The sequence below is a fragment of the Oryx dammah genome, unplaced genomic scaffold (genome assembly GCF_014754425.2).
Source record: "Oryx dammah isolate SB20612 unplaced genomic scaffold, SCBI_Odam_1.1 HiC_scaffold_12, whole genome shotgun sequence".
In the NCBI taxonomy this organism is placed as follows: Eukaryota; Metazoa; Chordata; class Mammalia; order Artiodactyla; family Bovidae; genus Oryx; species Oryx dammah.
The window spans coordinates 54,909,254-54,933,043 of NW_024070196.1; the positions used below are offsets into that span (position 1 = coordinate 54,909,254).

The window sequence follows — 23,790 nt, forward strand, 5'->3', positions numbered from 1 at the left end:
AAAGCGCTCATCAAGTTTAAAGCAACAATGATTTACTTTTTCTTACAATTCTGTGGGTTGGCTGCATGCAGTTAGGTGATTCTTCTGCTGGGGTCACTCATGGGTTGTACTGCGTTGGGAGCTTGGCTGGGACTAAAACCTCTGGGTGCTGACTGCTGACTGGGGTGCCTCAGTTCATCCAGTGACCTCTTCTCCAAAGGTCTTTTGTTCCTCAGTCTAAGCTGGGGCTTGTAATTTTTTCTATGAATAAGTACATTGGCCCTAAGGTCTCCTCTGTAACTACTGAACTCTGCCATTCTATTTATATCACAGAATCTCAGACAGTAAAGAATCTGCCTGCAATGCAGGAGACCTGAGTTCAGTCCCTGGGTTTGGAAGATCCCCTGGAGAAGCAAATGGCAACCCATTCCAGTATTCTTGCCTGGAGAATTCCACGGACAGACAGAGGAGCCTGGCAGGCTACAGTCCATAGCGTCGCAAAGAGCTGCATGAGACTGAACAGCTAACACACACACACACACAGCCATAGATGATGTGTAAATTCATAGGCATGGCTGTGTTCCAATAAAGCTTTATTTATAAAAACAGACAGTGGGTGAGATTTGACTGTCACCTGGTCTAGCCCAAGCTTCTCAACTTGGCGGCTGGCTTCCTCGAAAAAACAAAAGTAGAAGCTGCCAGAACTACTTAAGGGTTGCATCTCGAACTGGCACTGGGTCACTTGTGTTACGTTCTGTTTCACATGAGTCATGGCGACAGCACAGATTCATGGGGAGAAGAAATAGATTCTGACGCTAGATGGATGCAGTGGCAAGTGCTTTTAGAGTTAGAAGAATTCTTGGTGGCCAGCTTTGCAGAGAGAACTGCATATAGTCCATGGCACATGGGATTCATTGGTCTAGACCAGGGGTGTGAACTCATGTCTTGGGTGGCCAGACAGTGAGTGTGAAGGAGTCAAGTGTGCCAGATGGAAGAGCTGTGAGTTGAGTCTGCAGTGAAGTGCCAAACACATCCACTTTCTAGAGGGGCAGTGCTCCTCAGCTGCAGCTCAGCCTCCCCAGGCAGGAATGTGGTACAGTGTTGCCAGATCTGCCTGTGTCTCATGAGAAGCCAGAAATCCTCCCCTCCCCCCGCCCCTTTTCTTTTGGTGTGAAATCTCCTGATTTTTCAATATTGGCAGATAAATTATTTTAAATATAACAGGCCAAACAAAACATGTCTGTGGGCTAGATGCAGTCTGCCAGTTTGCAACTGTTGCCTGAGATCATGAATAAATTCAGCTTCAGCGCAATCACTCCATTCACATGACCCTTTATTGTCTGAGTGAATTCAAGAAACTGAAGTTATGTTAAACATGTAGGAACACAGGGAGGAAGAGGCATTCATTGTGTCCTCCTGAAGAGGCACGGAGAGTGATGGGACTAGCAGGGTCCAGAGTAAATGTCCCCATGAGCCTCAGACTGCTAAGACAGAAGAACTGTTTCTTATTCATGGTGTGCTGATGAAGTTTTTCTCCCCAGGTGCAGGAGGAAGAGGCCCACATACAAGTGATAACTTAATGACTGTCAGTGGACGTCACTTTAAAGGATGAGGCCACCAAATTCCACTGCTAGCATGTGTCGTGAGCAGTTAGTTGAGTTGGTGGCTTGCAATTTACTCTGCGTGGATGTTATTGATCAAAACTTTTCATTATTGACAGTGTCTCCATCTGCTGTTTGCTGTTTTTAGGGGAAACCACCCTCCATGACTCAACAGCAGATGTCTCTTCTTTCCCGAGAAGCGATATTAGATGCCCTCTTTGTTCTCTTTAAAGAATGCAGTCAGCCGGCTCTGATGAAGATTAAGCACGTGAGCAACTTTGTCCAGAAGTGTAAGTGTGGGGAGAACTTTTTCTTGAAAATTGTCCTGCTTAATGAGAATTAGAAGGATACTGGAGGTGGGATACATTTGTGGTTGGAGGGAGTGGGTAGGAATTTCTGCTTTAGATGGACCCAGCTTCAAGGTCAGCTTCCACCTGCCGTTGCTAAGAGACCGGATAAATCAGGCCTCTTGATTGCGAGTGATAGAAACTCAACTCAAACTAGCTTCGGCCAAAAAGTGAATTAAAAAAAAAATTATTGAAGTATAGTTGATATACAATCTTGTGTTACTTTCTACTGTACAGTGAAGTGATTCAGTTATATATATATACTCTTTTTCATATTCCTTTCCATTATGACTTACCATGGGATATTCAATATAGTTCCCTGTGCTATACAGTAGAACCTTGTTGTTTATCCCTAAAAGTAAATTTTTTTGGCTCATGAAACTGAGAGTCTAGGGATGGGTCAAATTTTAGGCATGGCTGGTTCCAAGGACTTAAATAACGTCTCTGGCTCCTTCATTATACACACTCAAGGCTGATTATTCATTAGGCATTGTGAAGACAGTGCTTAGCATCTACAGTATTCACAATTATTGTAATTAGTTTAATTTTACTTTATTTTAAAATAATAAAAAATATGGATATAATAATCTATAATGATTCTGGATTATATTCATCTTTATACCAGTGTGGTCACAAAGATATATATATTTATAAAAAAAAAAATTTTTTTTTAATGGAGCAAGGGCCTGATGAAGGCAAGTGCCTAGGGACTATGAAAGTCATAAACTGGCCCTGCCCTCACCCTGTTCTTGACTCTACTTGACTTGCACATGGTGGGGAAGTTGGCTGCTTGCTGGTTCCTAGTTTTGTATTTTTCCACCTGACACCAGTATTTCTCGACCAGTGGCGATTTCGCCTCCCCCAGGGACATGTGGCAGTATCTGGAGACAGTTTTGGTTGTCACAGCTGGCAGGGAGGGTGCTCTTGGTAGCTAATGAGTGGAGCCCAGAGATGCTGATAAACATCCTGCAATGCACAGGATGGCCCCCACCACACAGAATTATCTGGCCTCAAAGGCAGACAGTGCCAAGTCTGGAAGAAACCACGTCTCACATGACTTTCCAGTGTAACCAACCACCCTAAAATTTAGTGGCTTAAAACAAGAATCATGATTCTATGGGTCGACTAGGTTTAGCTGAGAATTCTTCCATTCCATGTGACATGGGTCAGGATTGCGGGCATCTAGGCGGGAATGGATGACCTGCCCATTGTCTGGCATGTTGCCTAGAAGGCTGGGCTCCCCCAGGACTCTGAGACTAGTAGACCTGTCTCTCTCTCTGTGAAGTCTCAGAGATTCTTGCTCTCCATATGGCTGTTCCGTGTGGTCTCTCCATGACGGGTCAGCCAACTACAGGCTGGGATGCCTGCTTTGTAAACAAAGTTCTCCTGGAACGCAGCTTCACCTGTTTCCTCTGGCTGCTGTCACATCACAAGGCGTTTGAGTAGGTGTAGGTGTGACCATATGGCCTACAATGCCCAAAATGTTTACTGTCTGACCCTTTGAGACAAAGCTACTGACCCATGGTCTACGCTGTCACTCTAGCAGAGATATCTAGATGTCCTCCATGGCAACTCAGCGTTTCCAAATACAAAAGTGGAAGCTGCCTGGCCTTCTCAGGGCTTAGGTCTGGAAGGGACATAGAATCTCTTTGGCTGCGTTCCATGGTTTGCAGTGAGGCAGTGGGGCCACCCAGATTTCTTGTACGGGGGAACAACAAAGCACATGCTTTGGGCACTGTCTTTGGATGCTGGCTACCCCACTGTAGCCAACGTGTATCGTCTCCTGTCTCTATTCATGCAATCTCAGGGAAGATTCTCATTGGCTCTGCTTTGGGTCACTTGCCCATCCCTTGACCAGTCACTGGGCCAGGGTGTGAAGTATTGTGATTGGCCTCATGTAGGTGCCCAGGGGTTCAGGGCACCATGATCACTGGGACCTCATGGAATGGGGGATGTACTATTGCCTAAAGGACCTGGGAGTTTTGAATGGATAAAACCAATGTATGTCTAGTAAGTGACATCGGTATTTCCATGTAACTTGTTTGTTCTCAGTGTCCTCATCTGAATGATGGGGGAAAAGGCATATCTGATATAGGGATTGAATGAGATAGTGCACAGTCCAGGCTTATGTTGCCTGGCACGTGGAGACACTCAGTAAATGTTGCCCAATAATGATAACCATAAACCTCAATGTTTAACATACTGTGTACCTTTAACTTTAAAATGCACTTGGCATATTTGTTCATGATTCTGTATTTGTTTGAATAAGTTCCCACCTTATTTTGTTGAGTATTTAAACTCTCAAATAGGGAGTAGGAGGGGAAGGAGAAGCTTGTGACAAGACTAATTTACTGAGCTTTCAACATGTACCTTCTTGAGAGTGCCCTCCAGTTAGGATCATCCTTTAAAGCAGTGAATCTTCTAGACTCATTCAGTAATCAGGAGGCTAGACTTGTGAAATGTAGATTTTTCTAATAGATTTCTCTTTCAGGAAACTGTTTCATATTTTTAAAGAGGCTTCTGGAGAGCATGGTTGAGAGACTATGATTGGAAAAGGGTGATTGCATTAGTATGTTTTTTTCCCCCTCTTTGAGTTTCTGTTTTAGAATGTAAGCTTCATTTTTCTGTGGGAAGAAGGGTCCAACAGCTGTTACCACATACGTTTCTTGAGGCTTGCCATAGAGATGGAAAAATTCTTCTGGGACTGTTGGAGGAAGTGAGACAGAATAATACAGCCCTGAAGCAGTGCCCCTAGTTTGGGTCAAGGGAGGGCAGGGAGCTGGCATTTGGGAGTCAGGGAGGAATTCTTGGTTTCTTAATTTCTAAGCTAGCCTTTTGGCCTAAAACTGGGTTTGGTACACAGAAGGTGGGGCTTCCCGGGTGGTACAGTGGTGAAGAATCCTCCTGCCAGTGCAGGAGATGCAAGAGACATGGGTTGGATCCCTGAGTTGGGTGTACCCCCCTGGAGAAAGAAGTGGCAGCCCACACCAGTATTCTTGCCTGGAAGAATGAGGTTGCAAAGTGTCAGACATGACCAAGTATGCATGGACACACACAGAAATATTGGTTGACTGATTATTGCTGATGAACAGAATAAGTAGCAAAATCTTAAGCAGTGTATCACATACTTTATGTGAAAAATAAACAGTGTGATGTTAAAACATACAGACAAAAAAAAGGGTTGATAATTGTTAAAGTTGGACTTTTCTCGGTTATTTGACAGTGGCTGAAATTTTACCCTCTTTCAGCTACATTCACTGCAGGCAAACTCTTCTATATGTTCACAGTCTTAGTAATTTGGGCAAAATACTTTTAAGTTCCTCGGCACCACCCTCCCCTCATTGTAAGCATAATACAAAGTTACTTGTAGCAACATGGATGGACCCAGAGATTATCATACTAAGAGAAAGACAAATAAATGATATCACTTATATGTGGAATCCTAACAACTGATACAAGTGAACTTATTTACAAAACAGAAATGAGACTTAGAGACAGAAAAAACAAACCTATAGTTACCAAAGTGTAAGGTGGGGAAGGGATAAATTAGGAGTTGGGATTAACATATACACACTACTATACATAAAATAGGTAACCAAAAAGGACCTATAGCACAGGGAACTATATTCAATATCTTGTAATGACCTATAATGGATAAGAATCTGAAAAATATATATATATGTAGCTGAATCACTTTGCTGTATACCTGAAAACACAACATTGTAAATCATCTATATTTCAGTAAAAATTTAAAAAGTTCAAAGTTAAATATAAAAGAACAGAATGGAAGAAAATCTCTCAAAATCTTACCTAGGATAACCACTATTAATGGTTCAGTGCATAGCATTGCAGCTTTTCTTTTGTCCTTATAAGATATTTATTGTGGAATTGTTCAAACATATCTTAACAGTAAAGAGACAAGTGTCATAAACCCCCACATACCAATCAAATAGCTTGAACAATGAACCTTTTACCGTGTGTATTCTAACGTTTTTTTGTTCAATTGCTCAGTTGTGTCCAACTCTTTGTGACCCCATGGACTGCAGCACACCAGGCTCCTGTGTCCTTCATTATCTCCTGGAGTTTGCTCAGACCTCATGTCCTTTGAGTTGGTGATGCCATCCAACCATCTTATCCTCTGTCACCCCCTTCTCCTGCGTGCAGTCTTTCCTGGCATCAGGGTCTTTTCTACTGAGTTGGTTCTTTGTACCAGGTGGCCCAAGTATTGGAGCTTCAGCATCAGTCATACCAATGAGTATTTAGGGTTGATTTCCTTTTGGGTTGACTGGTTTGATCTCTTGTTGTCCAAGGGACTCTCAAGAGTCTTCTCTAGCACCACAGTTTGAAAGTATCAGTTCTTTGGTGCTTAGTCTTCTTTATGATCCAACACTCACTTCCGTACATGACTACTGAAAAATCCATAGCTTTGACTATATGGCTGTTTGTTGGCAAAGTGATGTCTCTGCTTTTTAATACACTGTCTATGTTTGTCATAGCTTTTCTTCCAAGGAGTAAGCGTCTTTTAATTTCGTGGCTGCAGTCACCATCTGCAGTGATTTTGGAGCCCAAGAACATAAAATCTGTCACTGTTTCCATTTTTTTCCCTATTTATTTGCTATGAAGTGATGGGACTGGATGCCATGATCTTTAGTTTTTTGAAGTTGAGTTTTAAGCCGCCTTTATCACTCTCCTCTTTCACCTTAATCAAGAGGCTCTAACATTACTCTGGTTTAATTTTATGCAAAATGGGTTGTATGTTGATAATGTTTTGCCACTAGTGTTGCTCACTTAGCAATATATTTACTTAACAAATATTTGTGGAGCACTCGCTATGTGCCTGCTGCTGTTCTGAGTACTGGGTTTACAGTAGTGATCAAAACAGAAGCAAATCCTTGTCCTTGAAGAGACTCCAGTGGAGGGTGAGCTACTTAATTCTTTTAAATATGTGTCTAGTATTCTTTCCTGTGGGTGAACTCTTATGCTCTTTCCACTTTCCTGTTAATTGTAGACCTCTACATTGTTTCTGATTTTTCTGTAACAAGCAGTGCCCATCATAAGTATCTTGATATGTGTGTCTTTTGAACATTTCTGTGAAGGATGCATTCCTAGAGAGTGAAGTGTTGCAATACTGAATTTTAAAAAAGGAAACAGCATTCAGCTGTGGTGGCTTTTGCTCCCTGGATCTATATATGTATCTGGGAAGATCATTCTCTGACTGCATTTTCATTTCATGCTTTGGATCTCTACCTCAATGTCAGTTCCCACTGTGTTCATTGTGGGTGGGGATGAAGGTTGATATGGTTTTGTAGTCATAGAAGTTGCTGGTGGGAAGAGAAGTTGTGCAGGGTTATTTTTCACAGTCATAGGTACGAGTTTAGCATCTCACCTGTTCACCTCGATAATCCCAAACTCTTTGAATAACAACATCGCGACTTGAAGTGGTTTCTCAGAATTCTGAGAGTGTCATGGTGGTTTTGCCTGCAAGCAGTTTTGTCCGCTGGGGTGACTGAGATGCCTGGTGGTTGCTGGAGACAGACCCAGAGTTATTAAGTTGGACAGTGCTGTAAGCAACGCGAGGGCCCAAGGCCTTAGAGAAGAATCAGGGGAGGCTGGCCTTGTGTGCAAGCAGTAATGAAATCAGGTTCAAGTCAGAAAATTGCAAGTCAGCATATTTGGGAAATCAATAATTCAAAAACTCAAGTCCTAGATCTGAGAGAAACTTGGAAGAAGTCAGGGAAGAAAGACTGGGCTTGCCACAGTGATGTCAAGGCAAAAGGAAAATATCATGCCGCATTCAGTTCTGCTTCTGCATGGAATCCTCCCCGAAGGCGCTCTAGATTTATTTTTTGTTTTACAATGGCCACAGGGAATTGAAGCGAATCTACTCACCCCTCTTGCCTGATTCCTCAAGGGAACAAAAGAAGATGTTTTTAGGATAACAAGTAAGAGATGTTGTTAGTGCAGTGGTGCTCATCACATGTGCCTTTGATCCAGATGAATTCAACTCCACCATGCAACCGAGAAAGGGAGTGGGTAACAACAATTAAAATTGCATTGGCTAATTCATCAGTGTGCTGCCAAGTGACCGTGGTTATGAAATGGCTCTGCCCTTCGTTGGGCTCTGTTCCTTTAGCTGTGTGAGCAACTTGCCGAGTGAATGTAGCTCCCCGCTGTACCTGGTGCCTTCCCACAGAAGTGGCTCCAGTGCCCCTGTGGGATTTCAAGAGTCCCTTGGTCTTCACCATGGCATCTTTCTGAGGGATTCTCCAGAATAATTTTGATGACATGTTACTCTTGTCTTCCTTTGGAGTAAAACCCTGTATATGATGCAGTTTCCCTCTGATGGACAGGACTGAAGGATTTGGTCAGTCACAGCTGTTCCACTCTATTCCTTTTTAAAAAAAATGTTTTATTAAAGTATAGTTGATTTACTAATGTTATGTTAATTTCTGCTGTACACCAATACAGTTATATAATACATATATATGTTCTTTTCCATATTCTTTCCCATTATGGTTTATCACAGGATATTGAATATAGTTCCCTGTGCTGTGCAGTAGGACCTTGTTGTTTATTCATCCTATAAATAACAGTTAATATATGCTAATCCCAGGCTCCCAGTCCTTCCCCTCACCCAACCCCCTTGGTAACCAGAAGTCTGTTCTCTCTGTCTGTGATTCTGTTTCATAGATACATTCATTTGTATTTTAGATTCCATATGTAAGTGATATCATGTGATATTTTGTTTTTCTATTTTTGACTTACTTTGCTTGTGTGTGTATGTTGCTGTTGTTTAGTCGCTCAGTTGTATCTGACTCTATGCGACTCTGTACGACCCCATGGACTGTAGCCTGCCAGGTGCCTCTGCCCATGGGAGTCTCCAGGCAAGAATACTGGAGTGGGTTGCCATGCCCTCCTCCAGGGGATCTTCCCAACCGAGGGAATGAACCCAGATCTCGTGCACTGCAGGTGGATTATTTACTGTCAGGGCCACCAGGGAAGCCAGACTTACTTTGCTTAGTATGATAATCTTGAGGTCTGTCCATGTTGCTGCAAATGGTATTCATCCTTTTTTTGTGACCGAGTAGTATTCCACTGTGTGTATATACCTCATCTTCTTTGTCTGTTCATCTGTCAGAGGACATTTAGGTTGCTTCATGTCTTGGCTATTGTAAATAGTGCTGCTGTGAGCGGGGGAGTCATGCATCTTTTCAAATGACAATTTTGTCTGGGTATTTGCCCAGGAGTGGAATTGCCATATCATATGTCTGCTCTATTTTTTGTTTTTTGAGGAACCTCTATATTGTTTTTCATAGTGGGTATACCAGTTTTCATTCCCACCAACAGTGTAAGAGGGTTTTGTTTTCTGCACACCCTCTCCAGCATTTGTTATTTGTCAACTTTTTAATGATGGCCATTCTCACCAGTGTGAGATGATACCTCATTAGAGTTTTGATTTGCATTTCTCTAATATTTATGTTCCATTCTATTCTTTAGATCATTAGAATCACTATATATCTATCCTGTGATGCCCCAATTTAATGTTGTTAATAAATGTATGTTAGATTCCAAATCTGCCACCTGTTTAGTCCATACTTTAAACACGGAGAATCTCTGATTGTTATGGACTGAATGTTTTTACCGACCTTCCTGCTTCCTTCTCCAGTTTCTCAAATTTATATGTTGAGGCTCTGACCCCCCAAAAGTGGAGCCTTTGGGAGATAATTAGATGTAGATGAATTCATCAAGGTGGGCTCCATGATGGAATTCATGTCCCTAGAAGAAGAGGAAGAGAGATGAGGGCTCCTTTTCCTTCTACCACACGAGGAATACAGGGGCTGCCTGTCAGCCAGGAAGTGGGTTCTCAACAGGCTCTCAGCCTGCTCGGCCTCACAGCCTCTAGAACTTTGAGAAATTAATGTCTGTTGTTTAAAGTCCTTTATCTGTGTGTCTGATGCTTTTGTTAAAGCTTTTAGGGTAGAGCAAGACACCGGCTGAGAGATTGCATTCAGAAAAGGAGTAAGACTATGCTAAGAAAAGAGACAGTTGCAAACCCATCAAGCTGCGTGACACGTCAGCTCTGCAGGGCCAAGGTCAGGCCTCTGCTTGGTTCCTCAGGCTTTTTCTCCCTTGGTAGTGCTGCTACATAACGCTGTACGGCAAGGAGAGGGTATCTATTGACACGATGCAAGGGAGATAAGACCTGGGCTAATGGAGCCAAACTGAGTAGAACATATGGAATCAGGATGGAATGTTCTGGAAGTCAACCCCAAAGTCAACTCAGGATGGGGGATCACATTGCTCATATCCCATTATAAACCAGTCCAGATGCCGATAACGTTTGACCGCACTCACTGCCCTGCAGCCCCCGGAGAGGGGGAGGAAAAGCATGATTTCTGTTCTCCTGCCCCTGTTTTCTGCATCTACAGGATTCAGATCATAGCTGCCATGGAAACTGTGCGTTGGAATTTCTGGAGCCCTTAATTTTAACTTAGCATAGAAAAAACACTTTTGTGCTGATTTTATAATTATTCACGACAAGGAGAAAATGACTAAATGTCTCCTGACAGCGAAGATACTGCAACGCTTTCTTCTTTCTTCCTTTCTTCTCGCTTTCATAAAGATACGAGTATTTGAAGCACGTTATGGATCCAGGAGTCACTCTTCCGTCTTTTGCAGATTCTGACATTATAGCTGAGTTGCAAGAGCTCCAGCCTTCAGTGAAGGACTTTGAAGTGAGAAGTGTCGTAGGCTGCGGTCACTTTGCTGAAGTACAGGTGGTCAGAGAGAAAGCGACTGGGGATGTCTATGCCATGAAAGTCATGAAGAAGAAGGCCTTGCTGGCCCAGGAGCAGGTAGGAGCATTTGACATCCAGCCTCCCCTGTCTGTACCAGCAGGTTCATTGCAGAGATGAGAATCTGCTGGATTGACACCTGGGATGGAGCCAGTTTTCCTCGGCATCCCTAGTTTTAATTACTGTGGCACAGCCAGGACGGTCTGAGCATGCTTTCTTGAACTGATATTGACTAATTTTGAAGATTGACAAGCTTCCTTGGGTTGCTTGATCATGTTTTTATAGTTGCATATTCTTCAGAACCAACTTGGCCTTTTCACTAATGAATTTGAGATGATCTTTTGTGACCATCCACTGGGAATTCAGAGATGTGCATATCATGGGGTGAGTCAGGTAGCCTTTGCTTTTGTACACATCTAATATATTTGTGTTGGGGGCATCTGAACTTGATTTTTTTTTTTTTTGGTTTTAAAACAGGCCTCTGAAGAAATTAAATTGTTCTGTGGCTAGGGAGTTGCCAGTCTGAGAGGAGGTGAGAAGTTATCTTTCTGGTTGTGGTGTTTTTCTCTCTTTTAAAACAAGGCTGCTGCTCCCAGATGTTATTGATTCATTTGCCGTGTTTCTAGAGAGACGGCCATCAGCCTTGGTGTTCAGAGAGCAATTTATTAGTTACCCATGTTCGAGAGCACATCATGTGTCCGATAATGGACCCAGCTCTGTGGGAAGTCTGCAAAAGGAATCAAAGCTCCGTGGCTGTTAGTTTCAGGGTTTCAGCACAGCCTTGGAAAGTTGAGGGAAAATGGCAGATCCATAAAGCAGCATTTAGGAGCTAAAGCATCACAAAAGAGGGAGCAGTTAGCAAATTCACAAACGACAGAATGAGGAAAGATGTGGGTGAGCTAGAGACAGGGCAGGTTCACACTGCTAAGAGGGAACATGGGCTCTGGGCAGGGAGAAGTGATGAGAATGTACCGGGTAGAAGGGTGGTGTTCTGGAGGTGTAAGTGCTAGAATGCTATGCAGATGTATGTGTTTGTGTATGTTTAGAAGTTTAGAACAAATAGACTGAAAAATGAGGAGAAGTAAGGACATTGGAGTTGGGAGGAGATGATTGGTGGGAAACCTCAAGAACTCTCTTCTGGCTACTGTGATAAAATAAGCATCACATAAAATTTACCACTTTAACTGTTTTTGACTGTACAGTTCTGTGGCATTAAGCACATTGGCAGTGTTGCGTCCCCATCACCAGTGTCCACCTTTAGGACTTTTTCATCATCCTAAACTGAAACTCTGTACCCATTAAACAGTAACTCGTCATCTCCCCCAAGAACCGGTTTTTGGAGTTGGGATTTAATTTGTGAGACGCTTGGGGTTCACATAAGCTTTTGGAAGCAGAAGGTTGGGATCAGGGTTTCAGCACTTCAGTGACTTTGTGTGACCTCTGGTCAAAGATACAGCAGAGGGCAGGAAGCTGCTTGTCAGAATCTGAGAATGCTGTGTCCTTTGTTCAGGAATGAAATGTGGGCAACTTCATCGAAAGATTATATGACAGGACATGGCAGATCATTTGGAAGAGAGGTGTGGAAGATGCTCACTGAGCCTCCCAGCACCTAAGAACCACCTGCCGTTAGGCCACACCTACTAAGCACTTGTTGGGTCTGGTGTGTCCTAGGTCCTTGGAAGAGGCCTTAGATGTAGCCTTGTGCACCTTCTATTTCATATGGGCAATGGTGCATAGAAAAGGAAACGAATCCAGCACATTCCATACTGCAGTGAGGGATAGAGACCCTCACTCAGCACATCCCATATTGCAGGTGAGGGATAGGGACCCTCGCCCAGGTGTGCTTCTCGGGGTGAATGACTTGAGTCACCCTGTGTGAGGTGTATGCTGGGGGATTAAAAAATCTCACATACCCAGGAGCTAATTAAAGCCACCCACCCATTCGTTACCTGAGCTACGCAGGACTGTCACAGACAGGATGCTCTGTTCTTCTCATTGCATCCCAACAGGGGAGTCTCAGTTGCAGTTTGTCACATTCCTGAGGATGTCACATTGGTATCTGCCACCCTTCACTGCAAAGTTACTCCTTTCCTCTTTGTAATTGCATAGGTATTTTGGAAGGAGATACTTTCAAACTGTGGAAATACCTGTTTCTGATAAAACTTTCAATCCATCCTTTTATTTATATCTGCATGCACTTGCGTTTGCCTGTTAATGAGTTACAATCCATTCCTGTCAGTATATGTTTTTATACTCAAATTGTTCCCAAGTTGGCCAATGAGAATCTCTTCAGGTTGACTTTTGTATATCCTTTGGACATGTTCCCCATATTTGAATTCTGTGTTACTTTCTGATACAACAAGATGTTTGGGCTCTTAAACTCACTTTACCTGCCCCAGCCCCACAATCAGTCATTTCTCTGGGAGCCCTGTATTTTGTTATTTATTTATTTTTTAAACTGGAAAACAGTATTTAGAGGCCAAGGTCTGGGCACGAGGTGTTCTCTTTGCTATCAGGATATCATTGCTGCCAGACTCCATTCAGTGGACAAGGGCAGGAAATACATGTATGTGTATGCAGTATACCTACCTCATACACACGAACATTAACATCTGTATTTATTTCTGTATCTACTTATGTATGTTGAAAACCATGTATTCACATCAACATCTCCAAGTCCTATCCAGCTTCACAAAGTTGGTTATAATTTTCACCCTTTCCATGTTTGTAACTCCTCTGATATCACCTTCTATGTTTTTTACTTATTTTATGCACCTGTGTCCATCCGTCAACTCTACCTTGACGGGCTCAGATGCTCTAGGTCATTTAGACCTAGATTGACTTCCTCACCATATGCAAGCCTTTGATACCCCACCTTGGTCTGCTCCACACATGGTTGCTTCCCTCCTCACCCTGCTCGGACCTTTCGCCCTGTTCTGGGCCACCATGGCTTTCCTTGTCACTTGTCATGGATGTTTATCTGGTTATTCTCCATCTAACGGTTTTAGGACTGAATTGCTCAGTAAGGGAAGATGAAGAGAAAGGTTTAAATTTAAAAGAAGTGGGTCGACTTTGAAGAAAGACATTAAGTAAATAACTGGACACTATTGTATGGATCTGGCAAAAACTGAGCAAAGTAGGCATAAGAATGAGATTTGTGGAATGTTGGGCTATGTGATGGCTTTTTAAAACAGAAACAAAACTAGGTATCAGGTTAAGCTTAAAGGGAGAACAAAGAGCATTTCCCCCCCATCACACTTAGTTCTTTATATATATATATATATTTTTTTTTTTTAGTTCTTTATAATTGTCTTAATAGTTTCTATTCCTCCTAGGTCTCATATTTTGAGGAAGAACAGAACATATTATCTCGTAGTACAAGTCCTTGGATCCCCCAGTTGCAGTACGCCTTTCAGGACAAAAATAACCTTTATCTGGTGAGTCTTTCCATCCATCTCTGTAGAATTAGCCTAGTGTTGCAATAATCAGATAGCATGGCTGTGTAATTGAATGTGGTTCTTGGCCACATGGCCCATGACACCTTTCATTCATTCTCATGCTCTCCTGCCTTTCAGGTGTCTTCTTGTTCTTGTCCTAAAGATGAAGGCCTAATCCATTTAGAAACAGCCCCATTTATTGCTGGATATTGCAGCTATGGCTCAAAGGGCAATAAAGAGAAGTCATTTATTGGCAATAGTCTCATAGTACCTTTAACAAAATCTTTTTTTAAATTTTAAAAATTGAGATAGAGCATGGTTATTATAAGAAAATGCAAACACTGTGGAAATGTATGAAATAAAAGAGAACATGCTTGACCTTTCTCTCTAATCGCTCTCCCCTGGGAAACACATGTTAATGGTTATGTATGTTCATTCTGGCTCTTAACCGTGAGTTGTGGACAGAATATTTGTGTGCCTGTGCCTATGCCTATTGCACATGTATATAGTTTGTTTCACAAAAATGGTGTCTTACTGTCTACTCTGCTCTTCAGCTTGCTTTTTGCCTTTCAGTAATTTCTCCCTGACATCTTTTCATGTCAGTACATGCAGATCTGCATTCTTTTGAGCAGCACCATGGTTTTCACTGATGTGCATGTAGCCTAACTTACAGAATGTTAAAATTCATTTTGAGGCCTTGTTTAGGTTCTCAGGGATTTAGATTCCTAAAGTTAAAGGTATCTTAGAAGCAAGTTTTGTTCCTGATTCAGCCCTTAAAACAAGACTATCCTATTACGTTGAATGGAGATAAACTTTTATAGAGCTCACATAAGAGAAGAGGGTAAGAGACAGATGCCTATTTGTTTTGAGTCTTCACTGGGCATTTTGGGAGGACTTCCCTGGTGGCTCAGATGGTAAAGAATCTGCCTGCAGTGCAGGAGACCTGGGTTTGATCCCTGAGTCAGGAAGATCTCCTGGAGAAGGGAATGGCATCCCACTCCAGTGTTCTTGCCTGGAGAATCCTATAGACAGAGGAGCTTGGCAGGCTACATACAGTCCATGGGGTTGTGAGAGTCAGACGTGACTGAGCAACTAACACTTGGAAAACTCATCACCTTTATTTCTGACCTGGAATAAACAGTTTATTTGCCTTGGTTTCATCTTAGTTGGGAACCAGTACTGGTGGGGAGGCTCCTTCTGGTCCCACCCTGCCTTCTCAGCAAGGGTATTCTCACATGGATATGGTGAGAGACTGGCCTTGTGCCCACCACGTGGTCCTTCAGAGCCATCACCATGCCTATAGCTCTATGTCCTGAAACTTCTTTTTCTTGAATATTGTCTTGGAAGCTTTCCTTCCTTGAAACCTGGAGCTTGAAGCTCTGACCTTTACAGATGACCTTGGTGTGTTTCAAGGCTCACTGGTGTCCTAGAACATTTGTTGCATATGGTAATATTTGTCCTGTGCTGTGTGTGTCTTGCGGAGCCCCTCGTATTTGGATGTATTAACAGATTCACTCATTATCTTTTAGAAAAGCAATTCCTTTGACACTGTAGGTTCTTTGTTCATTATTGTTGTTTTGGATATTTTTAACTAGAGCTCTGCAAAAGATACAGAACATCAGCTCGGGAGCATAAGGTTTGTTTCTGAGGCCACATGGGCTGTCCCAGAAGTGGGAAGGGCTCTGATTTTTGGTGAAAGTTGAGAATCCACAATTTTCTGGTCTGCCTTGCACTGCTCCAAAAACTTAGGATTCTCTTCCTCTGAGTCGAAGAGCTCAACCTTTTTGTTTTTTATTGTTTTTTTTTTAATATTTTTAAATTTTTTTATTTTTTGACTGTGGTGAGTCTTCATTGCTGTGCAGGCTCTTCTCCATTTGTGGTGAGCGGGGGCTGCTTTCTGGCTGCAGTGTGCATGCTTCTCATGGCGGCGGCTTCTCTTGGAACTCAGCCTTTTTGATCTCCAGTCTCATGCAACTTCTTAATAGTTCAGTTCAGTCCCTCAGTCGTGTCCTACTCTTTGAGACCCCATGAACTGCAGCACACCAGGCCTCCCTGTTCATCCCCAACTCCCAGAGTCCACCCAAACCCATGTCCAGCGAGTCGGTGATGCCATCCAGCCATCTCATCCTCTGTCGTCCCCTTCTCCTCCTGCCCTCAATCTTTCCCAACATCAGGGTCTTTTCAAATGAGTCAGCTCTTTGCATCAGGTGGCCAAAGTATTGGAGCTTCAGCTTCAACATCAGCCCTTCCAATGAACACCTAGGACTGATCTCCTTTACGATGGACTGGTTGGATCTCCTTGCAGTTAAGGGACTCTCAAGAGTCTTCTCCAACACCACAGTTCAAAAACATCAATTCTTTGGTGCTCAGCTTTCTTTATAGTCCAACTCTCATATCTATACGTGACCACTGGAAAAACCATAGCCTTTTACTAGGCAGACCTTTGTTGGCAAAGTAATGTCTCTGCTTTTCAATATGCTATCTAGATTGGTCATAACTTTCCTTCCAAGGAGTAAGCGTCTTTTAATTTCCTGGCTGCAGTCACCTTCTGCAGTGATTTTGGAGCCCCCCAAAATAAAGTCAGCCACTGTCTCCACTGTTTCCCCACGTATTTCCCATGAAGTGATGGGACTGGATGCCATGATCTTCGTTTTCTGAATGTTGAGCTTTAAGCCAACTTTTTCACTCTCCACTTTCACTTTCATCAAGAGGCTCTTTAGTTCCTCTTCACTTTCTGCCGTAAGGGTGGTGTCATCTGCATATCTGAGGTTATCGATATTTCTTCCGGCAGTCTTGATTCCAGCTTATTCTTCTTCCAGCCCAGTGTTTCTCATGATGTACCCTGCATATAAGTTAAATAAGCAGGATGACAATATACAGCCTTGACGTGCTCCTTTTCCTATTTGGAACCAGTCTGTTGTTCCATGTCCAATCACTGTTAAAAATAAAAAAGTAATCACTGTTGAAGTACTTTGGAACTTTCACACTATTATGCTAAGTTTTGGTAGAGGTGATGACAGATTCTGAGTGTTCTAGGTGAAGGAACTCAGATGAGTGAGGACTAGTAGTTCAGCCCCAAATGGCAAGTCCCTGTGCAGTTACTTGAGGGAAGCCACCTTCTGCTGGTCTCTAGAATGGCTGGTGAGGATGATCAGAGGGGACCTGGGAGTAACATTTGTAGTTTTCTTCACGTTGATTGTAGTTGTTTTTTTTCTTTCCCCACCACTTAACAGTTTTTACAGCACATCTTTAAGGGGGTAACATTGGGCATTTTGAGAATTTTAAACTCTTTGGTTTCACTCTTTTTATCCTTACTAATTGGCTCTGTCACAGTAGTGAGAACCTTCCCATTTTTTCCTTAATTATTAATTTAACTGCTGTGGATTCTGTTTGGATATAGCTTTTCTGGAATACCTTGTGCATTGGGAATATCTGCCATTCCTCTGCTAGGACAGCCTTCCGTCGGTGGGGGTCTTCAGGTTGTGGGGCTTCCCTCTGGATAGTGACACCAGCATTGACATTCTTAGCTGAAGATGGTCTTCTCAGTTTTTCTGCCTGCCATCTTGCAAGATGGGACTGATCTCAAAGTGACTGTTTTCCGAAGTTCTGTTTGCCTCAGCCCTTCAACACCTGGCTGCAAGAACGTTTTTATGCCATTCTTAAGTAGCTCCGTTAGGTATAATTATCGCTGGGTATTTGGTTAATCTGGTAATTATTTCCTTGCCTGCATTTTCTTTTCCAGCACTTCGGTACTTTGAAATAAAATGCTTGCTAAGGGTACAGTTTTCATATGAGAAATCCAAGCTTAGCATAGGACTTAAGATATGATAGATCCACCATCTCTTATCTGCAATTCTGAAATACCCAGTGCTCTGAATAACCTCAGGTTATTTTATTGCTTATTTGGCAGAAGACTTGACTTGAACTCTGTAGCAAAACTTGACCCAAACTCTTATTTATTCCCTTTACTGCAACTATTCATCCATTTTGCTGCAAATTATGAATCTGTGTGATTACAGGGTGCTATCACAGGTCCTACCTGAGGGTGTTACATAAAGTATATGCAACATTTTACCCTCCTAAAATTTGAATATTTCTGAATCCGGAGACACGTTCTGCCTGTGGTAAGATAAGGGGACTATAGATCTGTATTTGCTTTGTAAAGCACTGAAATTCCCCTGTGCCTATAGATGATTAAACTTTTGAAATTTGAGGAGACATACAAATCACAGTAAACTCCCCTGGCAGTTAAATATTAATGTATAATGCAATTGGAGTTTAATTGAAGATACATTTAAAATCAGTGACATAGCAGCACTATTTGCAAATGTGTACCAACAGATTAATGGACGAAGATGTGGTATGTATACACAATGGAATACTATCCAGCCATAAAAAAGAATGAAATAATGTCATTTGTAGCTATATGGATGGACCTAGAGATGATCATACTAAGTGACATAAGTCAGAGAAAGACAAATATTGAATGTTACTGCTTCTAAGTAGAATTTTAAAACATGGTATAAATGAACATATTTAAAAAACAGAAATAGACTCATAGACATAGAAAACAAACATGGTTATCAAAGAGAAAGGGGAAGAGGAGGGATAAACTGAGAATTTGGGATTAACAGATGCACACTACCATGGATAAAATATATAGTCAGCAAGGACCTACTGTGTAGCATAAGGAATTATATTCAATATCTTGTAATAACCTATAATGAAAAAGGATCTGAAAAAATATGTATACTTTCTCCACGCTCTCGCCTCTTTCCCTGTTTACCTGGTTAACTCTTGTTTCTCCTTCTGGGCTCGAGTCAGATGTTACTTCCTCCAGAAACCCTTCCTGGACCTGTGGGAGGGACACTCCTCTGCTGTGTGCACAGAGCAGCCTGAACTTGCTCTTGGTGAGTGGGTGGCGGTTGCCTCCACCAGGCTTCAGCCTCCATCAGAGTGATGATATCTCCCTGGCTTCTAGTAGAGCTTCCACAGGTTGTCACTTAAGAAATATTTATTGGTTGGATGCATGATTAATTTCATAGAAATTTGATTTACAGATGGTGTACTTATAGCATTATGGGAGTTGTATTATGTTAAGGTTGTTGTTTGGTCGCTTCCCAGGTGGCACTAGCAGTAAAGAGTCCACCCGCCGGTGTGGGAGAGGCAGGAGGCTTGGGTTCAGTCCCTGCGCAGGAAGACCCCCTGGAGTGGAAAGTGGCTACCTGATCACCTGTATTCTTGCCTAGAAAATTACATGGATGGAGGGGCCTAATAGCTTACAATCCATTGGGTCACAGAGAGTCGGACACAACTGAGCAACTAAGCACAGCACAGTCCCTAAATCATGTCTGACTCTTTTTCGACCCCACATACTGTAGCCTGCCAGGCTCCTCCATCTATGTGATTTCCTAGGCAAGAATACTAGAGTGGGTTGCCATTTCTTTCTCCAGGGGAATCTTCCTGACCCAGGGATCACACCTGTGTCTCCTGTATTTTGGCAGGTGGATTCTTTATACCTAAGTCACTTGGGAAACCTGTTAAGTTAATAGTATGAGTTATTTTCTCCAAAGTATGCTGTTGAAGACAGGTCCACTGAAATTTTTTAAAATTTGATTTGCAGTGCAAGGAAATTGAACTTGGATCTTTTTGAGTTTTGATGGTTAAAAATTTCCCATTCATAGTTACACACCAGTGAGCATGGCTTACCAGGTTTTACTATAGAAGATCCTAGCAAAGTCCGTCTTAATATCTGGTTCCATATAGCAAGGCAAGTCGCATATTCTGGCAGGTGGCCCACAGAAGCTGTACTTTGTTGATCTGGTTCATGATGAAATCTGTTCCGTTCTGTTTAACAGATGCCTTCCACAATGTCCTTCCATGAAGGAGCTGCTGGTCTCCACAAAGAAAACATTGTTCTGCAACTCATCACTTGTAGTGTTGTATCTAAATTCTTTGTGCGATTTGTGAAGTTTCCTAACTTGTGCTGATATTTTTCATACTGTAGGTCTTTTCAGGCTGCCCATGCTCTGAGCCTATTACTGACTCACGAATCTATTTTCCCTTTTGTGACCTTACATGAGCTTCCTTCTGTTCATTCCCAAAGTTTCCTTCCTCCTTGTTGCACACAGGGATTTATTAGTTAAGGTATAGGCTAAGGTCATGTAACAAAGAAACCCTCAGATACAGTCCAGACTGGTGGGCAGCCTGTTGTACATGATGATTCCTTCCTGTGGCTTCCTGTGGCTTCGGATGTTGTCCTCTTTGACACGCTTAAAGTTTGGACCATTTCATGTCTATGTGTTCCATGTGGCTGGGAGGAGAAAAGAGCAGAAAGGCAGAGCAAGCAAATTCCTTCTACACAGGATGATGCGGAAGTGGGACGCATCAGTTCCTCTCACATCCTGGTGCCCAGAACTTCATCGTACATGTGCACGTCTGTGCTGTCTCACTGCTGGCCTCTCACTGCTGTGGGAGAAGGAAAGAATGGATTTGGGGGATCAGTTAGAGTCTGGCCCAGAGGTTAAAACAGCTCCTTCTGTAGATTAACAGATGGGGTTAGACACGAGGCCCCCGAGCTCCACCTCCTGTGGTCTTCCTTATTACGTTTATACTGTCACATCCAAAACCGTTTCTAACACAACCGTGTTCAGATGTCCTGCTTGGGTTTAGTTCTTTACATTTCTGTCTTGCTTTTAACCCACGGGGATACCATTTTGTGGATACTTTCCTTCCTACGTAGGAGTCATTTGAAGGGAGGCTGTTCCAGGCAGTGGCCCCAGGGACTGTCTTATCACCAGCCTCTGCCATCATTGGGGGTGGGAGAGGGTTAACGAATACTGCTTCTTTGTTTATTTTATTTGAGTGAAATACGGCAGCTTAGGATCGTTTTTGACAGCGAGACATGTGCTGTTTTGATCTCTTGGGTAAGATGATCCAGTTTTAGGCATGTCTCAAAACTCACCAGTGCTGCCGCTTCCCAAGCCAGATGCGCATCAGAAGGAAGCTGTTATTTAGAATATAGGTTCCTCTTTTATTCTGTTCCTTGCTTGGTCTCTCCGGAGTCATTGGCCTTTTCAGCTTCAATTTTCTCATTGGCGAAATGAGATATTAATACGTCTTATTGACTCCAATTCTATTGCTGAGTGTGTTATTGCCTCGGGGGGGTTCTTTGAGTTCTCAGTGCCTTTGAAGTAGTGGTTCTGCGTGTTGGGCTTTTGAGGCACATTTCAGAGAGTGCATTTAGACTTTCACCTTTTTGGGGACTATAGTTACATTGTCCTGATTTGCCTGGCCCCAGTCTTCAGCATTGCTGATCCAGTAGGTCTTGCGGGGTGGGGCCCAAGAGTTCATATTTCTCATCGGGTCCCAGACCCCGCTTTGAGAACCTTTGACCTACAGCCATAGCCAGTTTCTGGTTACCGCTTCTTCCTTGTGCTTCTTTAGTCATAGTGTGCACATCCGAGACCGCTTTCCTTACCTTCTCAGGCCAATGAACGGTACCTACTCCCCTGCTATTGCTCGCCCCGGGGTGTTCAGCATCTGGTGTTCATCTCCTTTAACCTTTCCCACACCTCTACACATAGCCCTCTCCTCAGTTCATGACCTCAAATCACCTAGTTTGAGTATGGGGTCAGCTTCCTGCCAAGACTCTGGATGATTTGATGCTCAATGAGGATTTTTTGAATAGAAGGATGACTCAGGCTGGGATTCATACTTTCTGAAGTAAAGGGCCTTCTCTCTTTTTCTCTTGGTTACCTTGCCCTTCAAGAAGAAGAATTTAGGGTTTGTGCCAGGGGCCTCTCTCCTTAGAGTATCCATCCTGTCCTCCCCTGAGCCAAAGATCAGGAACACTGAGCAGGGCGGGTGACGATGCCAGTAGCAACCTTAACATTTTCATGGCACTTTCAGTCATGCTGATTGTAGTGCAGGCATTTCAAGGACATGATTCTAAGAGGCGGCCAGCATAGTATGCCTCTAAGGACACCAGTATGCAAATTGGGATAGAATGCAAAGAACTATTATAAATCTACCCCCATGTGTACACACATACATGCAGGCATATGTGTGTGTCTGCACACATACACATACACATTTGTCCTTTGTTTCAAATACGACACGACTGATGGGAATTGCCATCCTAGCACTTGGGGTAGAGATGCAAACACCAACAGAAAAGCTGCCGCTCCTTCCAAATGAAATGCATGTAAGATCTGCCCTTTAATTAGCATCTGCAGCTGCCGCCATCAGAAAGGTCTGTCTCTGTCAGCCGGGATGTCTTTGCTTTAAAAGAGCAAGTCCATTATAGCTCCAAGCCTGGCTGGTCTGTCAGCTGCTGTGCTTTCTCTGCCATCCACAGGGCTGTCACATTGTTTAGGGCTGTTTTACTGTAGGGCTTTTTTGCATCCTCCCGACTACCTGGCCTCTATTACCATGTCTTAGTGATCACTGTTGAGGTGACCTGCAGGGAGATCTCCTGTTTTTGCAAGGACACAGGATGGTTGCTTCACTGCGGCTGGACTGGTCATGTTTCAGACCTTTGCTCTCTGTGATCTTGTCCTAATATGAGGAATGGCTCCAGGTAACCGCTGGAAAATTATAAGCAGCAGAAGAGAGGGCTGTATTCAAGCCAGGTTTCACACCAGGGCGTCTCTTCTGTAGAATCTTCTCACTTCGTTGGAGTAGGAACCCATGTTGCCCCTGCAGCCTCATCAGCGTCGGGTCTTAATACAGTGCTGCATCTCAGTCACCCCAGAAGCTCCTTGAATGCAGATTGTTGGCCCCCACCTGTGGAGCTTGATCCATGAAGAAGTTGATCCATGGAATCCACATTTTTTGGCAAGCTCCCTCAATGGTTGGGATGAGAAAGAGACATACTTTATAATAAACCCATTAGTATTACTGAATTTTTTTTCCAGTTCTTTTTCATTCTACCTGAATTCCTGCTCCATGAAGGCAGGGATTTTTGTCAGTTTTAGTCACTGCTATTTTTCTATCAATAATATCTAGACTAGTGCCTGGCACATAATAGGCACTCAGATATTTATGTGGATGAATGTGTTTTATCCTTTTTTTAAAAAAGTGTTTCTCCAGGTGATTCTGGTATATAGACAGGCTTGAGAAACCCTGCCCTAGAGGACTTGCCAGTTTTTTTCTTGGGTTAGAAGTCACTTTTCCAGGGAGGATCCATGTCTCTCTGGGCATCTCTGAATAGTAAAAGTCAGGCATGGAGTCCTTTTAGGGGACAAGTCCAGATGCTGTGAATGATCTGTTTGGTACAACCTGGGTGGTGGCTTTGGTCTAACTTGTTCATTGTGTTCTGTTCTGCTGACCTTGGTCTTTGGTTTATAGTATGTCATTTGGTATGAAGACTTGAAAACTCTTGGTATGAGACTTGATGATGCTTTTGGAGCTCCTTTTTTTTCTAAATTGAAGTGTAGTTGATTTACAATGTTGTGTTAATTTCTGCTGTACAGCAAAGTGATTCAGTTATACATATGTATAGAGTACATTTTTATAATATTCTTTTCCATTGTGGTTTATCATAGGATTGATAATAGTTCTCTGTGTTATATAATAGGATCTTATTTATCCATTCTATACATAACAGCCTACATCTGCCAACCCCAAC

The 23,790-nt window shown here is 42.8% G+C and overlaps 1 protein-coding gene across 4 annotated transcripts in view; it reads left to right on the forward strand.

Moving 5' to 3' along the window:
* CIT (citron rho-interacting serine/threonine kinase) overlaps positions 1-23,790 on the forward strand; it is a 171,882-nt gene that overhangs the window by 6,359 nt on the left and 141,733 nt on the right. For all 4 annotated transcript variants that reach the window (XM_040250781.1, XM_040250783.1, XM_040250782.1 and 1 more), the window contains exons 3-5: positions 1,729-1,870; positions 10,607-10,782; positions 14,058-14,159. In XM_040250781.1, coding sequence (XP_040106715.1) covers positions 1,729-1,870; positions 10,607-10,782; positions 14,058-14,159 — 420 coding nt within the window. The remainder of the gene's footprint in view (positions 1-1,728; positions 1,871-10,606; positions 10,783-14,057; positions 14,160-23,790) is intronic.